At 48.7% G+C, this 15031-nt stretch overlaps 1 protein-coding gene across 1 annotated transcript in view; it reads left to right on the top strand.

The window, feature by feature from the left end:
- LOC135901309 (serine-rich adhesin for platelets-like) overlaps nucleotides 1–15031 on the top strand; it is a 44921-nt gene that overhangs the window by 10026 nt on the left and 19864 nt on the right. The window contains exons 3-6 of the mRNA XM_065431053.1: nucleotides 1931–2083; nucleotides 4644–4775; nucleotides 12758–12854; nucleotides 13382–14458. Coding sequence (XP_065287125.1) covers nucleotides 1931–2083; nucleotides 4644–4775; nucleotides 12758–12854; nucleotides 13382–14458 — 1459 coding nt within the window. The remainder of the gene's footprint in view (nucleotides 1–1930; nucleotides 2084–4643; nucleotides 4776–12757; nucleotides 12855–13381; nucleotides 14459–15031) is intronic.

Genomic DNA, 15031 nt, shown 5'->3' with positions numbered 1-15031 from the left:
CACGAAGCCATCAGCTATTTCAGGTCTGTTAGCCTTCATCATCATCATCATCAGCAGCAGCAGCAGCAGCAGCAGCATCAGCATCATCATCAGCCTGGTTACGCCCACTGCAGGGCAAAGGCCTCTCCCATACTTCTCCAACAACCCCGCTCATGTACTAATTGTGGCCATGTCGTCCCTGCAAACTTCCTAACCTCATCCGCCCGCCTAACTTTCTGCCGCCCCCTGCTACGCTTCCCTTCCCTTGGAATCCAGTCCGTAACCCTTAATGACCATCGATTATCTTCCCTCATCATTACATGTCCTGCCCATGCCCATTTCTTTTTCTTGATTTCAACTAAGATGTCATTAACTCACGTTTGTTCCCTCACCCAATCTGCTCTTTTCTTATCCCTTAACGTTACACCTATCATTCTTCTTTCCATAGCTCGTTGCGTCGTCCTTAATTTATGTAGAACCCTTTTCGCAAGCCTCCAGGTTTCTGTCCCGTAAGTGAGTACTGGTAAGACACAGCTATTATATACTTTTCTCTTGAGGGATAATGGCAACCTGCTGTTCATGATCTGAGAATGCCTGCCAAATGCACCCCAGCCCATTCTTATTCTTCTGAGTATTTCCGTCTCATGATCCGGATCCTATGATCCGGACCCGGATCCGGAGGGTGCTAAGAATACAGGTCTGCTAGCCTTCAAACCCAGCGCAGATTGCCTCCAAGATAGGACGCGCGCGGCCGCGCTCAGCCACCGCATGTGGAGTAGAACAGGAGATGCACACTAACCTGCGCAACCTGCTAGCGCACGCATGTAGATCCGCTACCCCCCCCCCCTCACTTGGTGGCGTCAGGGGACGGCGCACACCCTTCCCGCTTTACTCCATTGCGAGCGCGAGAAGGCACCGCTTCATGAAGCCATCATCCTTGGCTCACCCTCTTTAGCTCCCACCTACAGCGTACGGTGCGCGGCCGCGATATTAGTGCTCTTGGAACTTTATACTGAACGCCACAGCGACGCCGACGCCGAAAATTCGCCTGTTGTCTCTGTATAATTGCTATTGCAAAAAACATTAATTACGAAGTTTGTTATAATTGTGGTACATAACGACAAGTTAAGGAAGACCTGGTGGCTTAAAATTGGTTCTGAATGATTAAACTAACTAACTTTCGTAACTTTTCGCGTCTTTCAGGAAGCAAAATAAATCGATCAGCGATTATTCTACATATGAAGTAAGCAAGAAATAAAGCAGAATTGATACGTAAAGCCGGTGCTCTCGCGCATATTGCACTTCGCTGCTGTGATATCAGGGTTGCTTAAGATTCCCAGATACATTCGCCTATGAGAGTCAAACGAAGAAGTACGGCAAGAGAATATAGCATATCGTAGCATTGCAGCGATAATATTGCAGCATTGTAGCTCATCAGTATTTCGATCGTAGCACAGCGCGTGGGCAAACATGCGCTGCAGCTGCGGCAGTTATAGCGACAACGAATTCCTTTGTTCAAGGACTTCGGAGCAGCAGTTGCTTATGAAAGAGAATTTAGACTAGATCAGTTTAAATTGTTCGAGCACTGAAAGCACAATTGCGTTAATAAACGCTGCCGCAGGTGTACGAGTGTACGCGGGGTCTCGGCTGTTGAAGAGCATAAAGAAGCAGCGAGTGCGGAACAGCATAGATGTGTTCTCCTGATTGCAAAAAGAAAAAAGGAAAGAAAAGCACTGCTGCGCTATTACAGCAACCAAGTTCCAACTGCGCCTCAAGAGTCGTGGTGCTGTCGACAAGATACTTAAACGAGACCGAAAGGTTCACAAGAGAGAATTCGAAACGTTGGTCAAGATATAGAAACGCAGAGCTTTTCATCACTAACCTATAAGAATAGAATTTGTGAGCAACCTCTACCATCTCCTACACTGCAATCCATCCCTGATGACTCCAGACGCGGATGACCGCAAGGGCTTGGGTCAACCATGCGCCATCGATGGCGACTGCTTGGCCGGGCGCGGGCTCTCCTGCCAGGAATGGGTGTGCGCATGCGCGCCGAACTCGCCAGTCAAGGTGCAGGTGCAAGGAATTGACACCTGCCTTCCAGGTGCGACCCGTTGGGGATTTCTTCTTAAGCTCTTGCGATCGCTGTGGTTGCGCGTATTGCTACGGAACTGAGCAGCAAAAATGGCACGTCCTGTAATCGTTGTGATCACTGTCTTCACCTCCCGACGTGCTCTGTATTCGGTTAAACGGCGCGTAACTGGGCGTCGCGTAGTAAACATGCCGTTGAGAAAAAAAAAGAAAGAAGAACTCCCTACTTGGCTCCTACGAATCGCGGCCGTGGCGGCCGCATTTGCATAGGGGCGAAATGCGAAAGCTCCAGTGTGCTTAGGTTTATGTGTACGTTAAAAAAACCCCAGGAAGTAAAAATCTCCGGAGTCTTCCATTATGGCTTGCCTCATGGTCGGATCGTGGTTCTGGCACGTAAAACGCTTAATTTCTTATCTTTGTTTTATTTTTCAGTACTCTTGTTGCGAAAACTGTGTAACAGCCAATACTAGAGTGTCTTTGGGACAGTCGCAATGAGACAGCAGCTTATCGTAGCGGGTTAAAATGCGGAACAAACCAAAATAACTTGTGTTCATCAAAAGTTGGATACGTTCCTCGGGGGCAGCAACTTATAGACCTCTTGGATAATCCCACAGCCTTGCGCGCGCACTTGCTTTCTGCCTATACCGTGACGATTAGGCGTACATCGAGGCGAACGCAGGACGCGTGTTGAAGGGGCGCGGTTAGCGCGTTCTCTGCCGCAAGTGTCCTCGAGCTTAATAATAATAATAATATTTGGGGTTTTACGTGCCAAAACCACTCTCTGATTATGAGGCACGCCGTAGTGGAGGGCTTCGGAAATTTTGACCACCTGGGGTTCTTTAACGTGCGCCTAAATCTAAGCACACGGGTGTTTTCGCATTTCGCCCCCATCGAAATGCGGCCGCCGTGGCCGGGATTCGATCCCGCGACCTCGTGCTCAGCAGCCCAACACCATAGCCACTGAGCAACCACGGCGGGTGTCCTCGAGCTTCCTGTGCCGTTCTGACAGACACAGCTTGTCCGCCGCATAACATGACCCTGAGAACGCAAGCTTACTTCCGGGCAACAGGGCATATGGAGTATCTTGCATGCTTCCGCGTTCTCCGCACGAAGGAATCTTTGACTGCTGCAAAACGAAAGTGGTGAAGTCCTTGCATTGGACGCTGTATTTATACATTTGCGCACTCGTGTACGTACCTTCACACCGGAAATGTCCACGTAGACACATTTCCATGCATAGTGGCACGCAGCCGTAGGTCGACATGTCCAATGTCTGTAAAACAACGCTGGAGAAACAGCACAAGACCTATACGAATGTGGTAGGGCCGCCGACCGGCTACTATAATATAGCCTGCCTGCGTTTGTCCGTCTCAACGGCGGCCGAAAACCAACGTCGCCTGAGTTCAGCATAGTCTTGTCGGCATTATGAAGTCCCCTGTCCGCCGCGTGCGCTGGTACTACTGGCGCCACCACGAGGCCTAGCGGAGGAGCTTTCGTTTGTTCCCTAGTCGGCGCCACCAACGCGCTAACGTAGGAGAGACACCATTTTACCATTTCAAAATGGTGTTTGTCCTATCTAAGCGCATCGTTAGCGTCGGCTAGGGAACAAACGAAAGCTCCTCCGCTAGTACCAGTACCAGTGCACGTGGCATATAGCGACACCTCAAAACTAAGTGGAGTAACGTACACTACCGGCACTGCCTATGAAGAAAAAATACCTTTTCCAAACGGAACTGGAGGCCGCCGCACCATTGCGGCATGCTTCACCTTAGCGTAGACGAGTCCTTATCGTGCCTTGGCGCTGAGATTGTCGCAGACAGAAGAGCCATTTACACCTTGGCTCTGATAGACGGGCTGGCAACCGGTTTTCATTGTTGCAGGTAAACCAACATCACGATTAAGGCATGAACAATTCCTGCTTCACAACAGAAGTTGTGAAACTATCGGATTATGCGGATTCGTACACAACGAACCACCAGCGAAGGAGTCCCGCCAAAATAGAACCTTATTAAAATCACAAAATCTTAGACACGCAACCCGCAATCTTAATCTAATGTTCTTTTGGTTACTAGTTGAGCAGGTTGCACGATATAGATTGAGAATTCGCGAGGACAATCCTCCAGTTTTACTTCCTAGCGCACACGTGTAGCGTTGAACACTTCGGCGTGCACTTTAGTGATTCTAAGGTTAATAATTTCTGGCGCGCGAAGCTTACCGAAATACACACTGCCCGCCATCAGCCGTGGTTCTCCAGTTGATGCGAAGTTTGAACGACACACAACATGACCTACTGGACCACTCTAGCACGCATGGTCATGAGTATAGATACTGAAGTCAAAGCTGCAAGGCTTCGCCTACGCCAAAGAAGACCGAGTGAACGAGTCATGCGGATCATTCATTATACGTTGCAAGACTTCAAGTGTTAGTTTATGTTGAGTTTGTCGTCTCGGCTTCTCCCTACGTGTCATGTTCGTGTAAACGTCGCGCGTGACCATCAAGTTTTTTTGAACGACTAGTACACCCATGCCTTGTGTGCCTACTCATAGTTTTCTTTCTGCACGCTTCGGGCGCAGCCAAGGCCTTGTACGAGGCGTGTCGATACCACGAGGAGTGCAGCCACCGGAGCGTCAACATGCGGTGCATCGATTTCCTCTGCTACTGCCCGTTGCCCTTCGAGCTGCGAGGGAACGGCGATTGCCTGGCCCGTGAGTGTGGCAACCTTTTCATTCATCCCTTTGTTTCACCTGACACATTTAGGTGGGGCAAATGTATGGTGATTGAACCGCGCAAGGCAGTGCAGCCATGCTTTCACATGGGCTCGAACTGAGCCACTCTGTGTTTCTTATAGGTTCGAGCGCGCAAAGTGTAAATATACCAATATTGGGTTTATTTTGAACGTAAAGTTGTTTGTTTCTTTTCGCGCACTTCTCCATTGCTTGGCGTGGCTGGTCGGTGTTCAGTTTCTCGCCGAATAAACTAAGCCGATCCCGGAGATGATACCTTCAAAAGTGCGCCTACTCTGAGGCAGCGTAACATTAAATTGGGCTGCTTCCCCCGGGCACATGGTGAAATCTAAACGGTTCCGATGCAGTATACTAAGCGATCAAAAGTGGTAGTGACTTCGTGGGCGCACCCTTACACCAATGCACGACCTTTCCTCGCAATATCTTGCTGCGGTTTGTAAGGCAATTTGCTCTCGGAAGCCGTGCAGTAAAAGGAGTGGGTGGGCCGATCTACGTAATGCTTTCGTATTGCAGTCGCTCAGATGTAGCTTGCGCAGTTTGATTAATTGCCTCTTTAATTATCTGTGCTCGTCATCGGTGTCTTTCCTAGTGCACATAGAGTACGGTCTCCAGCACAGCTGTGGCACGTGGAACAATTAGGCAAAAATAATATACAATGGTACGCATGATGTGCCTCTTGGCGTTCCACTTAACCTAAACGATTCAAAAAGTTCTCTTAGGCCCAAACAATGAAACGTTCCTTTCCTTCGAGTGCTTCCTAACCTTACGTGAGGCCTCCTTACAGCGAAGGACCGATGGAGGAAGCAAGCATACTCTGAAAGCTCCCTTCACCCGTCCTCACGTAAGGAGCGGTTGCCGCCACGCCTGGGTTCGAGATTATCTCTTAAAAGCTTTAGGCGAACACCCGAACACCACTATTCAATAAAAAAGGTTGTATCGTCGCACAATCTTTAAGTTGATGAGCTAATATAGAGAAGCGTGGACGCTTTTTACTAATTTTGTTTACTAAACCTAAAGAAGTAGCGCATTACAGTGCAAAACTTGATGTGCTCCAGCAACGCTGGCACGCCGGCGTCGTGCAACGCCTAGCAACGCTTCCATGCCGCACGCGTGACTGAAACGAACGTGCCTGGTGAAACGTACCGTGCTCGCACTTCTCCGAAGGTGGGCGACAGCGCGCATGCGCAAGCAAACGTCACGTGGTTAAGCAGTGAGGCGAAGCGCTCGTTCAGGGCCAGGAGCGGCGTAAGGACCCATGAAGGTAGCTTGGCCCAAACAATAAAACGTTCCTTTCCTTCGAGCGCTTCCTAACCTTACGTGAGGCCTCCTTACAGCGAAGGACCGATGGAGGAAGCAAGCGTACTCTGAAAGCTCCCTTCACCTGTCCTCACCTAAGGAGCGGTTGCCGCGTGCCTGGGTTCGAGATTATTCTTCAAATCTTTCCGCGAACACCATTATTCTATTAAAAATGTTGTATCGTCGCACAATCTTTAAATTGAATAGCTAATATAGAGAGACGTGGACGCTTTCTTCTAGTTTTGTTTACTAAAGTTTAAAAAAAAGTTGCGCATTACAGTGCAAAACTTGATGTGCTCCAGCAACGCTGGCACGCCAGCGTCTTGCAACGCCTAGCAACGCCTAGCAATGCTTTCATGCCGCACGCGTGACTGAAACGAACATGCCTGGCAAGACCAAGGAGGATATATAAAAATTTATATATCCTCCTTGGGCAAGACGTATACCGTGCTCGCGCTTCTCCGCAGGTGGGCGACAGTGCGCATGCGCAAGCGAATGCCACGTGGTTAAGCAGTGAGGTGAAGCGCTCGTTCAGGGCCAGGAGCGGCGTAAGGACGCATGAAGGTAGCTTTGGAGCTACCTTATGCTGAGGAAGCACCAAGGAAGCCTTCACCGAGGGCCCCTCAGTAAGGAAGCTTTCAGAGTGACATAAGGCAGCCTCACCGCAATGAAGGCTTCCTTAGTGAGGTAAAGGAAGATTTCATTGTTTGGCTGCTTATGCTGAGGAAGTACCAAGGAAGCCTTCACCGAGGGCGCCTCAGTTAGGAAGCTTTCAAAGTGACATAAGGTGGCCTCACCGCAATGAAGGCTTCCTTACTGAGGAAAGGAGGGTTTCATTGTTTGGCCCTTAAACATCGATTACAAAGTATGTGTCGAATATGCGCGATTAATTTTTGTCGACGTGAGGCGGCGTCAAGTCGCAAAGAGGTTTATTCCATATTCGTCACGTGGAACTTCCAGAGAGTGTCTGATGACGAATGCGGGTACGGGCAGCTCTCGAGTACTGAACGCCATCTCACTCTATCACACTCCAAATAGCGAAATGCACCACAGACTATGTTGTCTCGAGCACTTCTCGCGCAATGACGCCAGCTTGGCGGCTCTTTCTCAAAGCTAACTATTTCATTCACATAACTTTATTTCCCGAATCAATCTCGTCATTAAAATCTTGCTAAAAACGCTATTTTCGCAACAAATAAATATTTTCTCTTTACGATCGGGCAGGATCAGGCAGCGACCTGAGGTGATCATCGTGCAATAAGTGTACAGCAGATTTATTTGGTGGAAGCCAGCAAAACGCTCCTTGTTTCCTCGCAGGAACAAGACGACATTGCATGCCTCGCACTTCTGCGTCTTCCTCGAGGGTTGTCATCTTCCACCGCACATAGCGCACCACCATGTGCACCCTTTCGGACGGTGCTTGCAGCCCAGTAGGCATATCGTGACGCATACATAAAGCTCTCACTCGTTTTGTTATCTGGACCGTTTCGGTGACGCAGGTCCCATAAAGGAATGCATTTCCTCTAATGTAGTTAGCATGTGAAATTTACACTACAGCTGAGCGTGGGGATTTGTCTCAAACGAGCATCTGCTACTAAGATGACTTCCGAGAATGAGCTGTAGATTGCATTTCGACTATATTTCTGTATGGAAAGTGACACTCCTCTGCATGATAAGAAGTTCAGCGATGCAGTGACTTAGCCAGGAGGTGTTACATTGAGCACGTGCCTCCCCCTCCCCTCTCCATCGACGGTCTAGCGGGTTCCCTCAGCCTCCAAAACCAATCCCCGAAAATACTTTCTGCCTACGCCAGTACATTAATAGGACGGACTCCGCATAGGTACCATCGCAGTCATGAAAGGAATGTCATCTTCATCAGCCTATCCGGCAGTTGATTTTTACTATCTGGCGTTAAGTGGCTTTTCTTGTGTCGGGTCTTCGCGCTTTCTGGTTGCTATGTTGTGTGGATCAAAGTCGTAATCTCTGTGATTTGATCCTCCGGGTAAACTACTACCCTCTGGAAAATTATCGAAATCCGATTGTATTTTCGCAAACACCTTTGTACTAAACATCAAGCAAAAATCATAAGACCCAGCCCTCGAAGACTCTTCAAGCATGATGTTCACTGAAGGCGACCACCACTTCCACCTACATGGCACTCTGCAGAAAGGTAGCGTAGCACTTCGTCTCTAGCATGCAATTAACTTGCCGCACATAACATCTTCTATCCCATGCTTGGAATCCCTAAGGACAGAAGTTTAGTTTCTTTGCGTCAAAGACATTCAGGTCTACAGTCTATTGGGCCATTGAGGATTGGATTGGATTCGAGCCAACTTTATTTATGCCTGCAGTTGGGCGCTCGCGCGCCCCGACGAGGGCCTACGTCATCTACGAAGTCGCCGTTACTCGGCGCGGGTCTCCGCACGCCGTTGCCGGCTCGCTGGGTCCCTGCCTTTCGAGCTCCCTGAGGACCTGCTGGACGGCCCAGAGCTGTTCGTCTCGGTCGTAGCTCATCGCGGCTGCCTCGAGACGCGGTGGGAACGTTCTTGATTTTGCTTCTTCTGGATTTTTAACGCGGTCCCACAAGATGTGCGTGTAATCTGCCCTCTCCCTCCGGCAGACTCTGCACTAATCGGTCGGATATGTCTCGGGGTACATGCGATGCATCAGTCTCGGGCTCAGTAGCGATCCCGTCTGCAGCTGTCTCAGTAGTACCGCCTCCGCTCGGCTCAGCATCGGTTGCGGGGCTGGGAGAGTCCTACGAGCCAGGCGGTAGGCTTTCGGGATTTCGTTGTAATCCGTCATGCGGTCCTTGCTTCCGAACCACGTCGGACGGTCTGTAGCGGGGGCGCGGTTGGTTAGCGCTTGCGCCGCTGCGTGTGCCGTCTCATTGTGGTTCTCATTGCGTTCCGACGCGTCGCCCGCATGCGCCGGGAACCACTTCAGTTTTATTTATTTATTTATTTATTTATTTACATATACTGCCATCTTGCATAGCAAGATATTGCAGGAGTGAGTGCATACATATGTCAATCAGTTGAAGAATACATTTGAGTGGCAAAAAGAAAACAAACAATTGAAAAAAAACAATATCAGGAATAGCTAGTTGATTAATGAACATGATTAGGTAATAGGTTGGCAAATACATCACTTGGTAACTCGCGCAACGACCCCTCAAGGCCATTCCAAATCACAATTGTATGCGGAAAAAAGGAAAACCTAAAACAATCAATCGTTGCATTCAAAGGAACAATGTTAAGATGATGACTTCTTCTGGTGGGCCGAGAAGAAGGGTTAGTGAAAACAATAGGTGCGTTGACATAAGTTTTCCCATGAGCAATTTTATGTAGCAGAACAACACGGTCACAAGTACGTCTATGGGCCAGTGGCTTTAGTAGTAGCTTGCTCGCATGTGATGTCGGTGAGAAATGGCGGTCATAACGATTATAAATAAACCTTATGGCCTTTTTCTGAATAGACTCAAGCATGTCTATGTCTTTGGAATGATGTGGCGACCACACTACCGACGCGTATTCAAGTAGAGGCCTTATTAGTGATCTGTATGCCGTTAATTTACATTCTTTAGTTGCATCTCGTAAGGTTCTTTTAAGAAAACCCAGTTTTCTCAACGCCTTGTTGGTTATACAGTTAATGTGAGCATGCCATTTTAGATCAGGGGAGAAAGTAACACCAAGGTATTTAAACGTGTGGACGCTTGCAAGCTTGTGCGCTTCATTAAAATATGTAAATTGTAATGGTTGTTTTTTATTCGAAAAAGTCATTGATACGGTTTTCTTAAAATTAAGTGACATTTGCCATGTTCTGCTCCATTCGCAAAAACGGGTGAAGACTTCATTCAGCTCTAACTGATCATGATTACTACTTATACTAGAATAAAGGACGCAGTCATCAGCATATAGTCTTATTTTGACAGAAGTGCCCGCGGTTACTTCAACGACATCATTTACATAGACTACAAACAGCAAAGGACCCAAGACAGACCCCTGTGGTACACCGGATGTAACATTAACACGAAATGAGTGAACATTGTTAAATGCAACAAACTGGGTTCTTGTACTTAGGTAGTCCTGTATCCAACCTAGTAATTTATAATCATGAATTATTGCCTTGAGTTTAATGAGAAGCTTTTTATGGCACACTGTGTCAAAAGCTTTACTGTAATCAATAAAAAGTTTAGTTTTCTGTCTTGTAGTTTGACCGCTCGCAGTACGCGCTCGGCCTCCCTGCAGATTTGGCCTTTGGCGAAGTTTCGCACCGCCTGTTGCGAGTCACTCAGCGCCGTGTGGCAATCTGCGTCGGCAATGGCCAGGACGATGGCTACCTCCTCCGCTTGTTACGCTCCGGCGCTTCTCACGCTCGCTGCCGTCCTCGTGGCGCCGGTTGACGCCTCTGTGACGACCACTGCGAAGGCGTTCCGTTGGTATTCGGCCGCGTCCACGTACCGCACGTGTTCGTCGTTGGCATGCTGGCCGATGAGAGACTTGGCCCTCGCCGCCCTTCATCCCTTGTTGAACTCGGAATTCATGTTCTTCGGTTTGGGGTCGATTCTGGTCTGGCGTCGGACCTCTTCGAGGACAGGGAGCTTCATCTCCACCTCGTTCGAGCGACCTATTCCCAGATCGTCCAGTATGTTCCTCCCGGCTTTGGTCATAGACAGCCGCTCCAGTTGAGAGGTTCGTTGCGCTTCGGCTATTTCTTCAAGCGTATTGTGTATCGCGAGTTGTAACAAGCGGGTCGTGCTCGTGGACTCGAATAGGCCCAGCGCCGTCTTGTACCCTCTTCTGATGAGCACGTTGATTGCGTTTCGTTCGTGTTGCAGCCATCTGTGGTAGGCTGCAACGCACGCGACGTGGCTAATGACGAAGGATTGGACGAGCCTAATTAGGCTCTCCCCTCTCATGTCAGCCTTCCGGGAAGTGACTCGCTTGAGGAGTCGAATCGCGTTGGCTGCTTTTGTCGTGAGACGGGTGATGGCTTCGCCGTTTCTTCCGTGCTTTTCGATGACCTAACTTTGCCGACCTCGGGGATCACGTTGCCGGATTTGGTTACAATTCTAATTTTTTTTCGTTTTCACCTTGTCTTCAAGTTGTTGTTTTCAAGTGGGAGTGGGAGTATGAGAAGCTCCGATTTGCATCGGAGCTTTGCATCGGAGATTTACATCTCAGTCCGGTGTCTTCCAGCTGGTCTTCTATTGCGTCAACGGCAGCTTGCAGCGCACCCTCAATGTGGGCGTCGCTGCCACCGATCACCCACAGCGTGATATCGTCCGCGTAGATGGTGTGCCTGACGTCTTCGATGTCCGCGAGCTTTTCGGCCACTCCGATCATTACTAGGTTGAACAGCATCGGCGAAATGACCGATCCCTGCGGTGTGCCGGGGCTCCCGAGCTTCTTCTCTTGCGTCTGTAGTTCTCCTGCTCGTAGCTCGCCGGTCCTGTCCGTGAGGAAGTCCTTGATGTAGTTGTAGGATCTTTCGCCCGCGTTGAGCTTGGAGACTTGGGACAGAATCGCCGAGTGTTTCACCTTATCGAAGGCGCTCTGCAGGTCGAGCCATTAGGATTGCTTTGTTGTCGCGGTCGCTGCCGCCATCGTCGATGATTTGGTATTTGAGCCATTGAGGCAATCGCAGTCATAAAAAATTTTTGCCATACGTGCAGCTGCGCCAACGATCTTGAATTAGCGAAATCTTGAAAGCATTCGCCGTTATAAAGTCAATATGTGGGGCTAGCTTGCGTCAACAGGAAAAATAAAAGAACAGAGAAGATGGACACCCTAGATTACTAACTTAACTAAACAGTTAAGCCAAATTTTGGGCTTTTAAGAGGGAGAATTCTGTTGCGAATGGAAACAGCTGTCGGTGATTTTCATGTGGTGTGAATGTTTTTTTTTCTTCTTTTTTTATGTGTTTAAGCAATTCGCCATGTATTTATCATGGGCGTGGTGCTCCAGTTGTCAAGCATACTGATTAGGCGCGACCTTTTGAACCTAAGAAACAGAATTGTCATCATCTTCACATTCAAACTGTACCTCGCTTATCATTTCATTTACCACGGGTAAACAACTTCCTTCAAGCATATTCTAGAAGCTTGTGAAGATTTGAGCATTCACATTTCGGAGCAATTATACCCTTCGCCAATTCTGCGGGCAAAGGAACATGGCATTGGAGAATGAAGTCAGTGGAGCATGCTTAATGTTCCAAAATAAGGGATATAGCAGTAGTAGCTTCTTCGAGGCGGATTGCTGATAATTCTGAATGAGTTGAATTGACAGTCTATAAGTTGTCACGAAGCAGAACTTTTTCAATATCCGACACTCATGAACATCTGTAATACAGACATTATGTTAACTAAACATTTCATGTAGACGCAATTAAGTTAATATGCTGAACATATTTCTGAACGTAAATTTAATTTTGCGGATCATTATTCACTTACTATTTTTTCTTTTATCTCCTTTAAACTGAGGCGGGGTGTGGTTGGTGGATCGAACTGCTTGTTTCCCCTTTTTGTTTCTTTTTTAGTTGCCAGTACCACTTCTGTGTTGGCACGTAACGACAATTCCAATTAGAATATTTTATTGATGTAATGCGCTGAGTTCTCCTAACCACACATTTACACATCTTTGCAGCGAAACCAGACTTAGGCAAGTGGATTGCTGCGGTGACACCGACTACACTTTTAATCATCGTCATGGCTAGCATTGGAGGTGCATTTATATTCCGAAGGTAAGGTCTCGGCAAACACGCCTGTTAGAGATCTGTGTCAGTCACAGAATGTAAGCTGGAACTTCTCAAACAGAAATCAATAGTTGAAAGTTTGACAAAACCTCGTCTGGCCGAGTTGTGTATTTGAGTTGTGTCACTGAACGAGTAAAAACTTAATGGCGAAAATGTATTTTTAGGCGATCATTCACTAAAGTCTCTTGTAATGTTCACCGTATACAACGTTTTAGGCAAACGTAAAATAGAACAAGTGTATAATATTTCGAAAAAAAATATAACATTCGCTTACTACGCTCTTTCATAGCTTTATACGTAGCTTCCTTTCGCCGTGAAAGGTTACAGACGGAACAACATGTGACGAGCTTGTTGCATCTGTAGCACCGCTAAATCGTGCACCATCGCTAGATACGAACGACCCCCCTAAATAATGTAAAAAGCACGCATGAGGAACAAAACGTCGCTGACGGCAGTGATCCATCTTCATCCGCCAGTGTACTTCAATGTTCCAGTTCTCATATCGTTTTACCCAGGTTGTTTCCCAGCGACGATAAGAAAAACAGTACCGCCGGCGCTACCCGGCGACAAGACCAAAGGCCCATGTCCTCTTCGTTTTCTCCGCGTACCAAAGTGCCCAGCAATTCCATCTCGGTGCGCCACGGACCGCTGAAGTCGCTGCGGCCAAAGAAGCCCAACCTGTCCCTTCAGAACAACAGTACCAGCGCGCCGACGCCATCGTTTCCCTCGACGCGTCTGCTTCGCGTGCCGCCGGACCAGCTGCGACCGGACGCCTTCTCTCCGGGACCCACGAGCACGACCACGGCAATGCGGACATCGAGCTTCTCGCCTCCGGTTCCTTTCGCAGGGTCGTCTCAGATGCTGGACAAGTCGTCCGCCCGTTCCACTGCGCTGCCGCAGCCGTCGAGGCTGTCAACGCTGCTGCTCATGAACAAGCTGCTCTCGTCAAGCGCCGACAGTTCCGACGAAGACAACATCTTCGTTGGGGTCCTCGGCTACAATCCCGCTTCCCAGTCGAAGTCGCCCAAGCAGCCCCAGCGGACGTCCCTTCCGTTTACGGCGATCAATTCGCAAAGGCGCGAGGGCCTTCCGTTCCGGACAGGCGATGGCTGTGCCGTGGACGACGGGTCGTCACTGCCCATCGAATGGGGAACGTCGACGTCTAATTGGGATCGCCGAAGCAGTCTAGCTGCGGCTGGCAAGCAAGTCGCCACGAAGGAAGGGCTAAAAAATGGATGCGACGACGACCCGTCGGGAAGGACGCTTTTCTCGTCCTTCCGCCAGAGCAAGAACGTCACCTTCCTGGACAAAGTGTCGCCAGTGTCCGTGGCCGGGCGCTCACAGCTCAACGAAGAGAATACGCCCGGACAAGTCGCGGCGAAGCCTAGCACGACCTTTGCGGAACACGAGCGGGGCATGAAGGTCGGCTCTCTAAAGGCGGAGACGCGTTGGCTGTGCCAGAACGCGCCTGCTGCCGACACCGAGGCGAATGCGGCTTCCAGTGGACGCCGGCTGTCTGAGAAGTCAGAGCCTGCGCGTACCGAACCGACTGAGGACATCGCGGGTGTCACAAAGGATGAGGCAGACACCAGGTATGCATTCCTGAATCGGAAACCTATTGACATCCCCATATCACATGTAAGGCAAATCATAAATGATATTGCAAGTCATTCTCCCTATTCGATACATCTGCGCGCTCACTACTGTTAGATGCCATCAATATAACGTCGCTGTGCTCTAAGTGAGAAGAGAGAATTGAGCATTATAACCAAAACTGTGGCATACAGCGAAGCTTCCTATAGGCTCTATTTTGACTCAAATCAAGCGAACATAGGCGTAGAGTGATTGCTAGCTGTTATCGAGAGCAATGGGTCAAAGCTTCCCAGTTCAGTAGGTGACGTTAAGTTTGAAGGTAACAGAAATTATGATTAGGACGATTATATATTGGCACCCCTTTGAAACGGGGCGTGATAAATACTGACCTAGGCTACTTGAGGGTATTAGGTGTATTATACAGATTTTTCAGTCCAGCATTTTTCCTACACCTCTTCGATATTCTTTATCTTCCTTGAAGCTTCTATATCTACTTTGTACTGTTACCTATGCCTGTAACACATCCGGACCTATCAATCTTTTCCTTGCATTTTTTTCTCCAATACTCTAAA

Source organism: Dermacentor albipictus, chromosome 3, assembly GCF_038994185.2.
Source record: "Dermacentor albipictus isolate Rhodes 1998 colony chromosome 3, USDA_Dalb.pri_finalv2, whole genome shotgun sequence".
In the NCBI taxonomy this organism is placed as follows: domain Eukaryota; kingdom Metazoa; phylum Arthropoda; class Arachnida; order Ixodida; family Ixodidae; genus Dermacentor; species Dermacentor albipictus.
The sequence above is the reverse complement of the archived record's forward strand: the minus strand, read 5'-3'. Positions and strand labels throughout refer to the sequence as shown.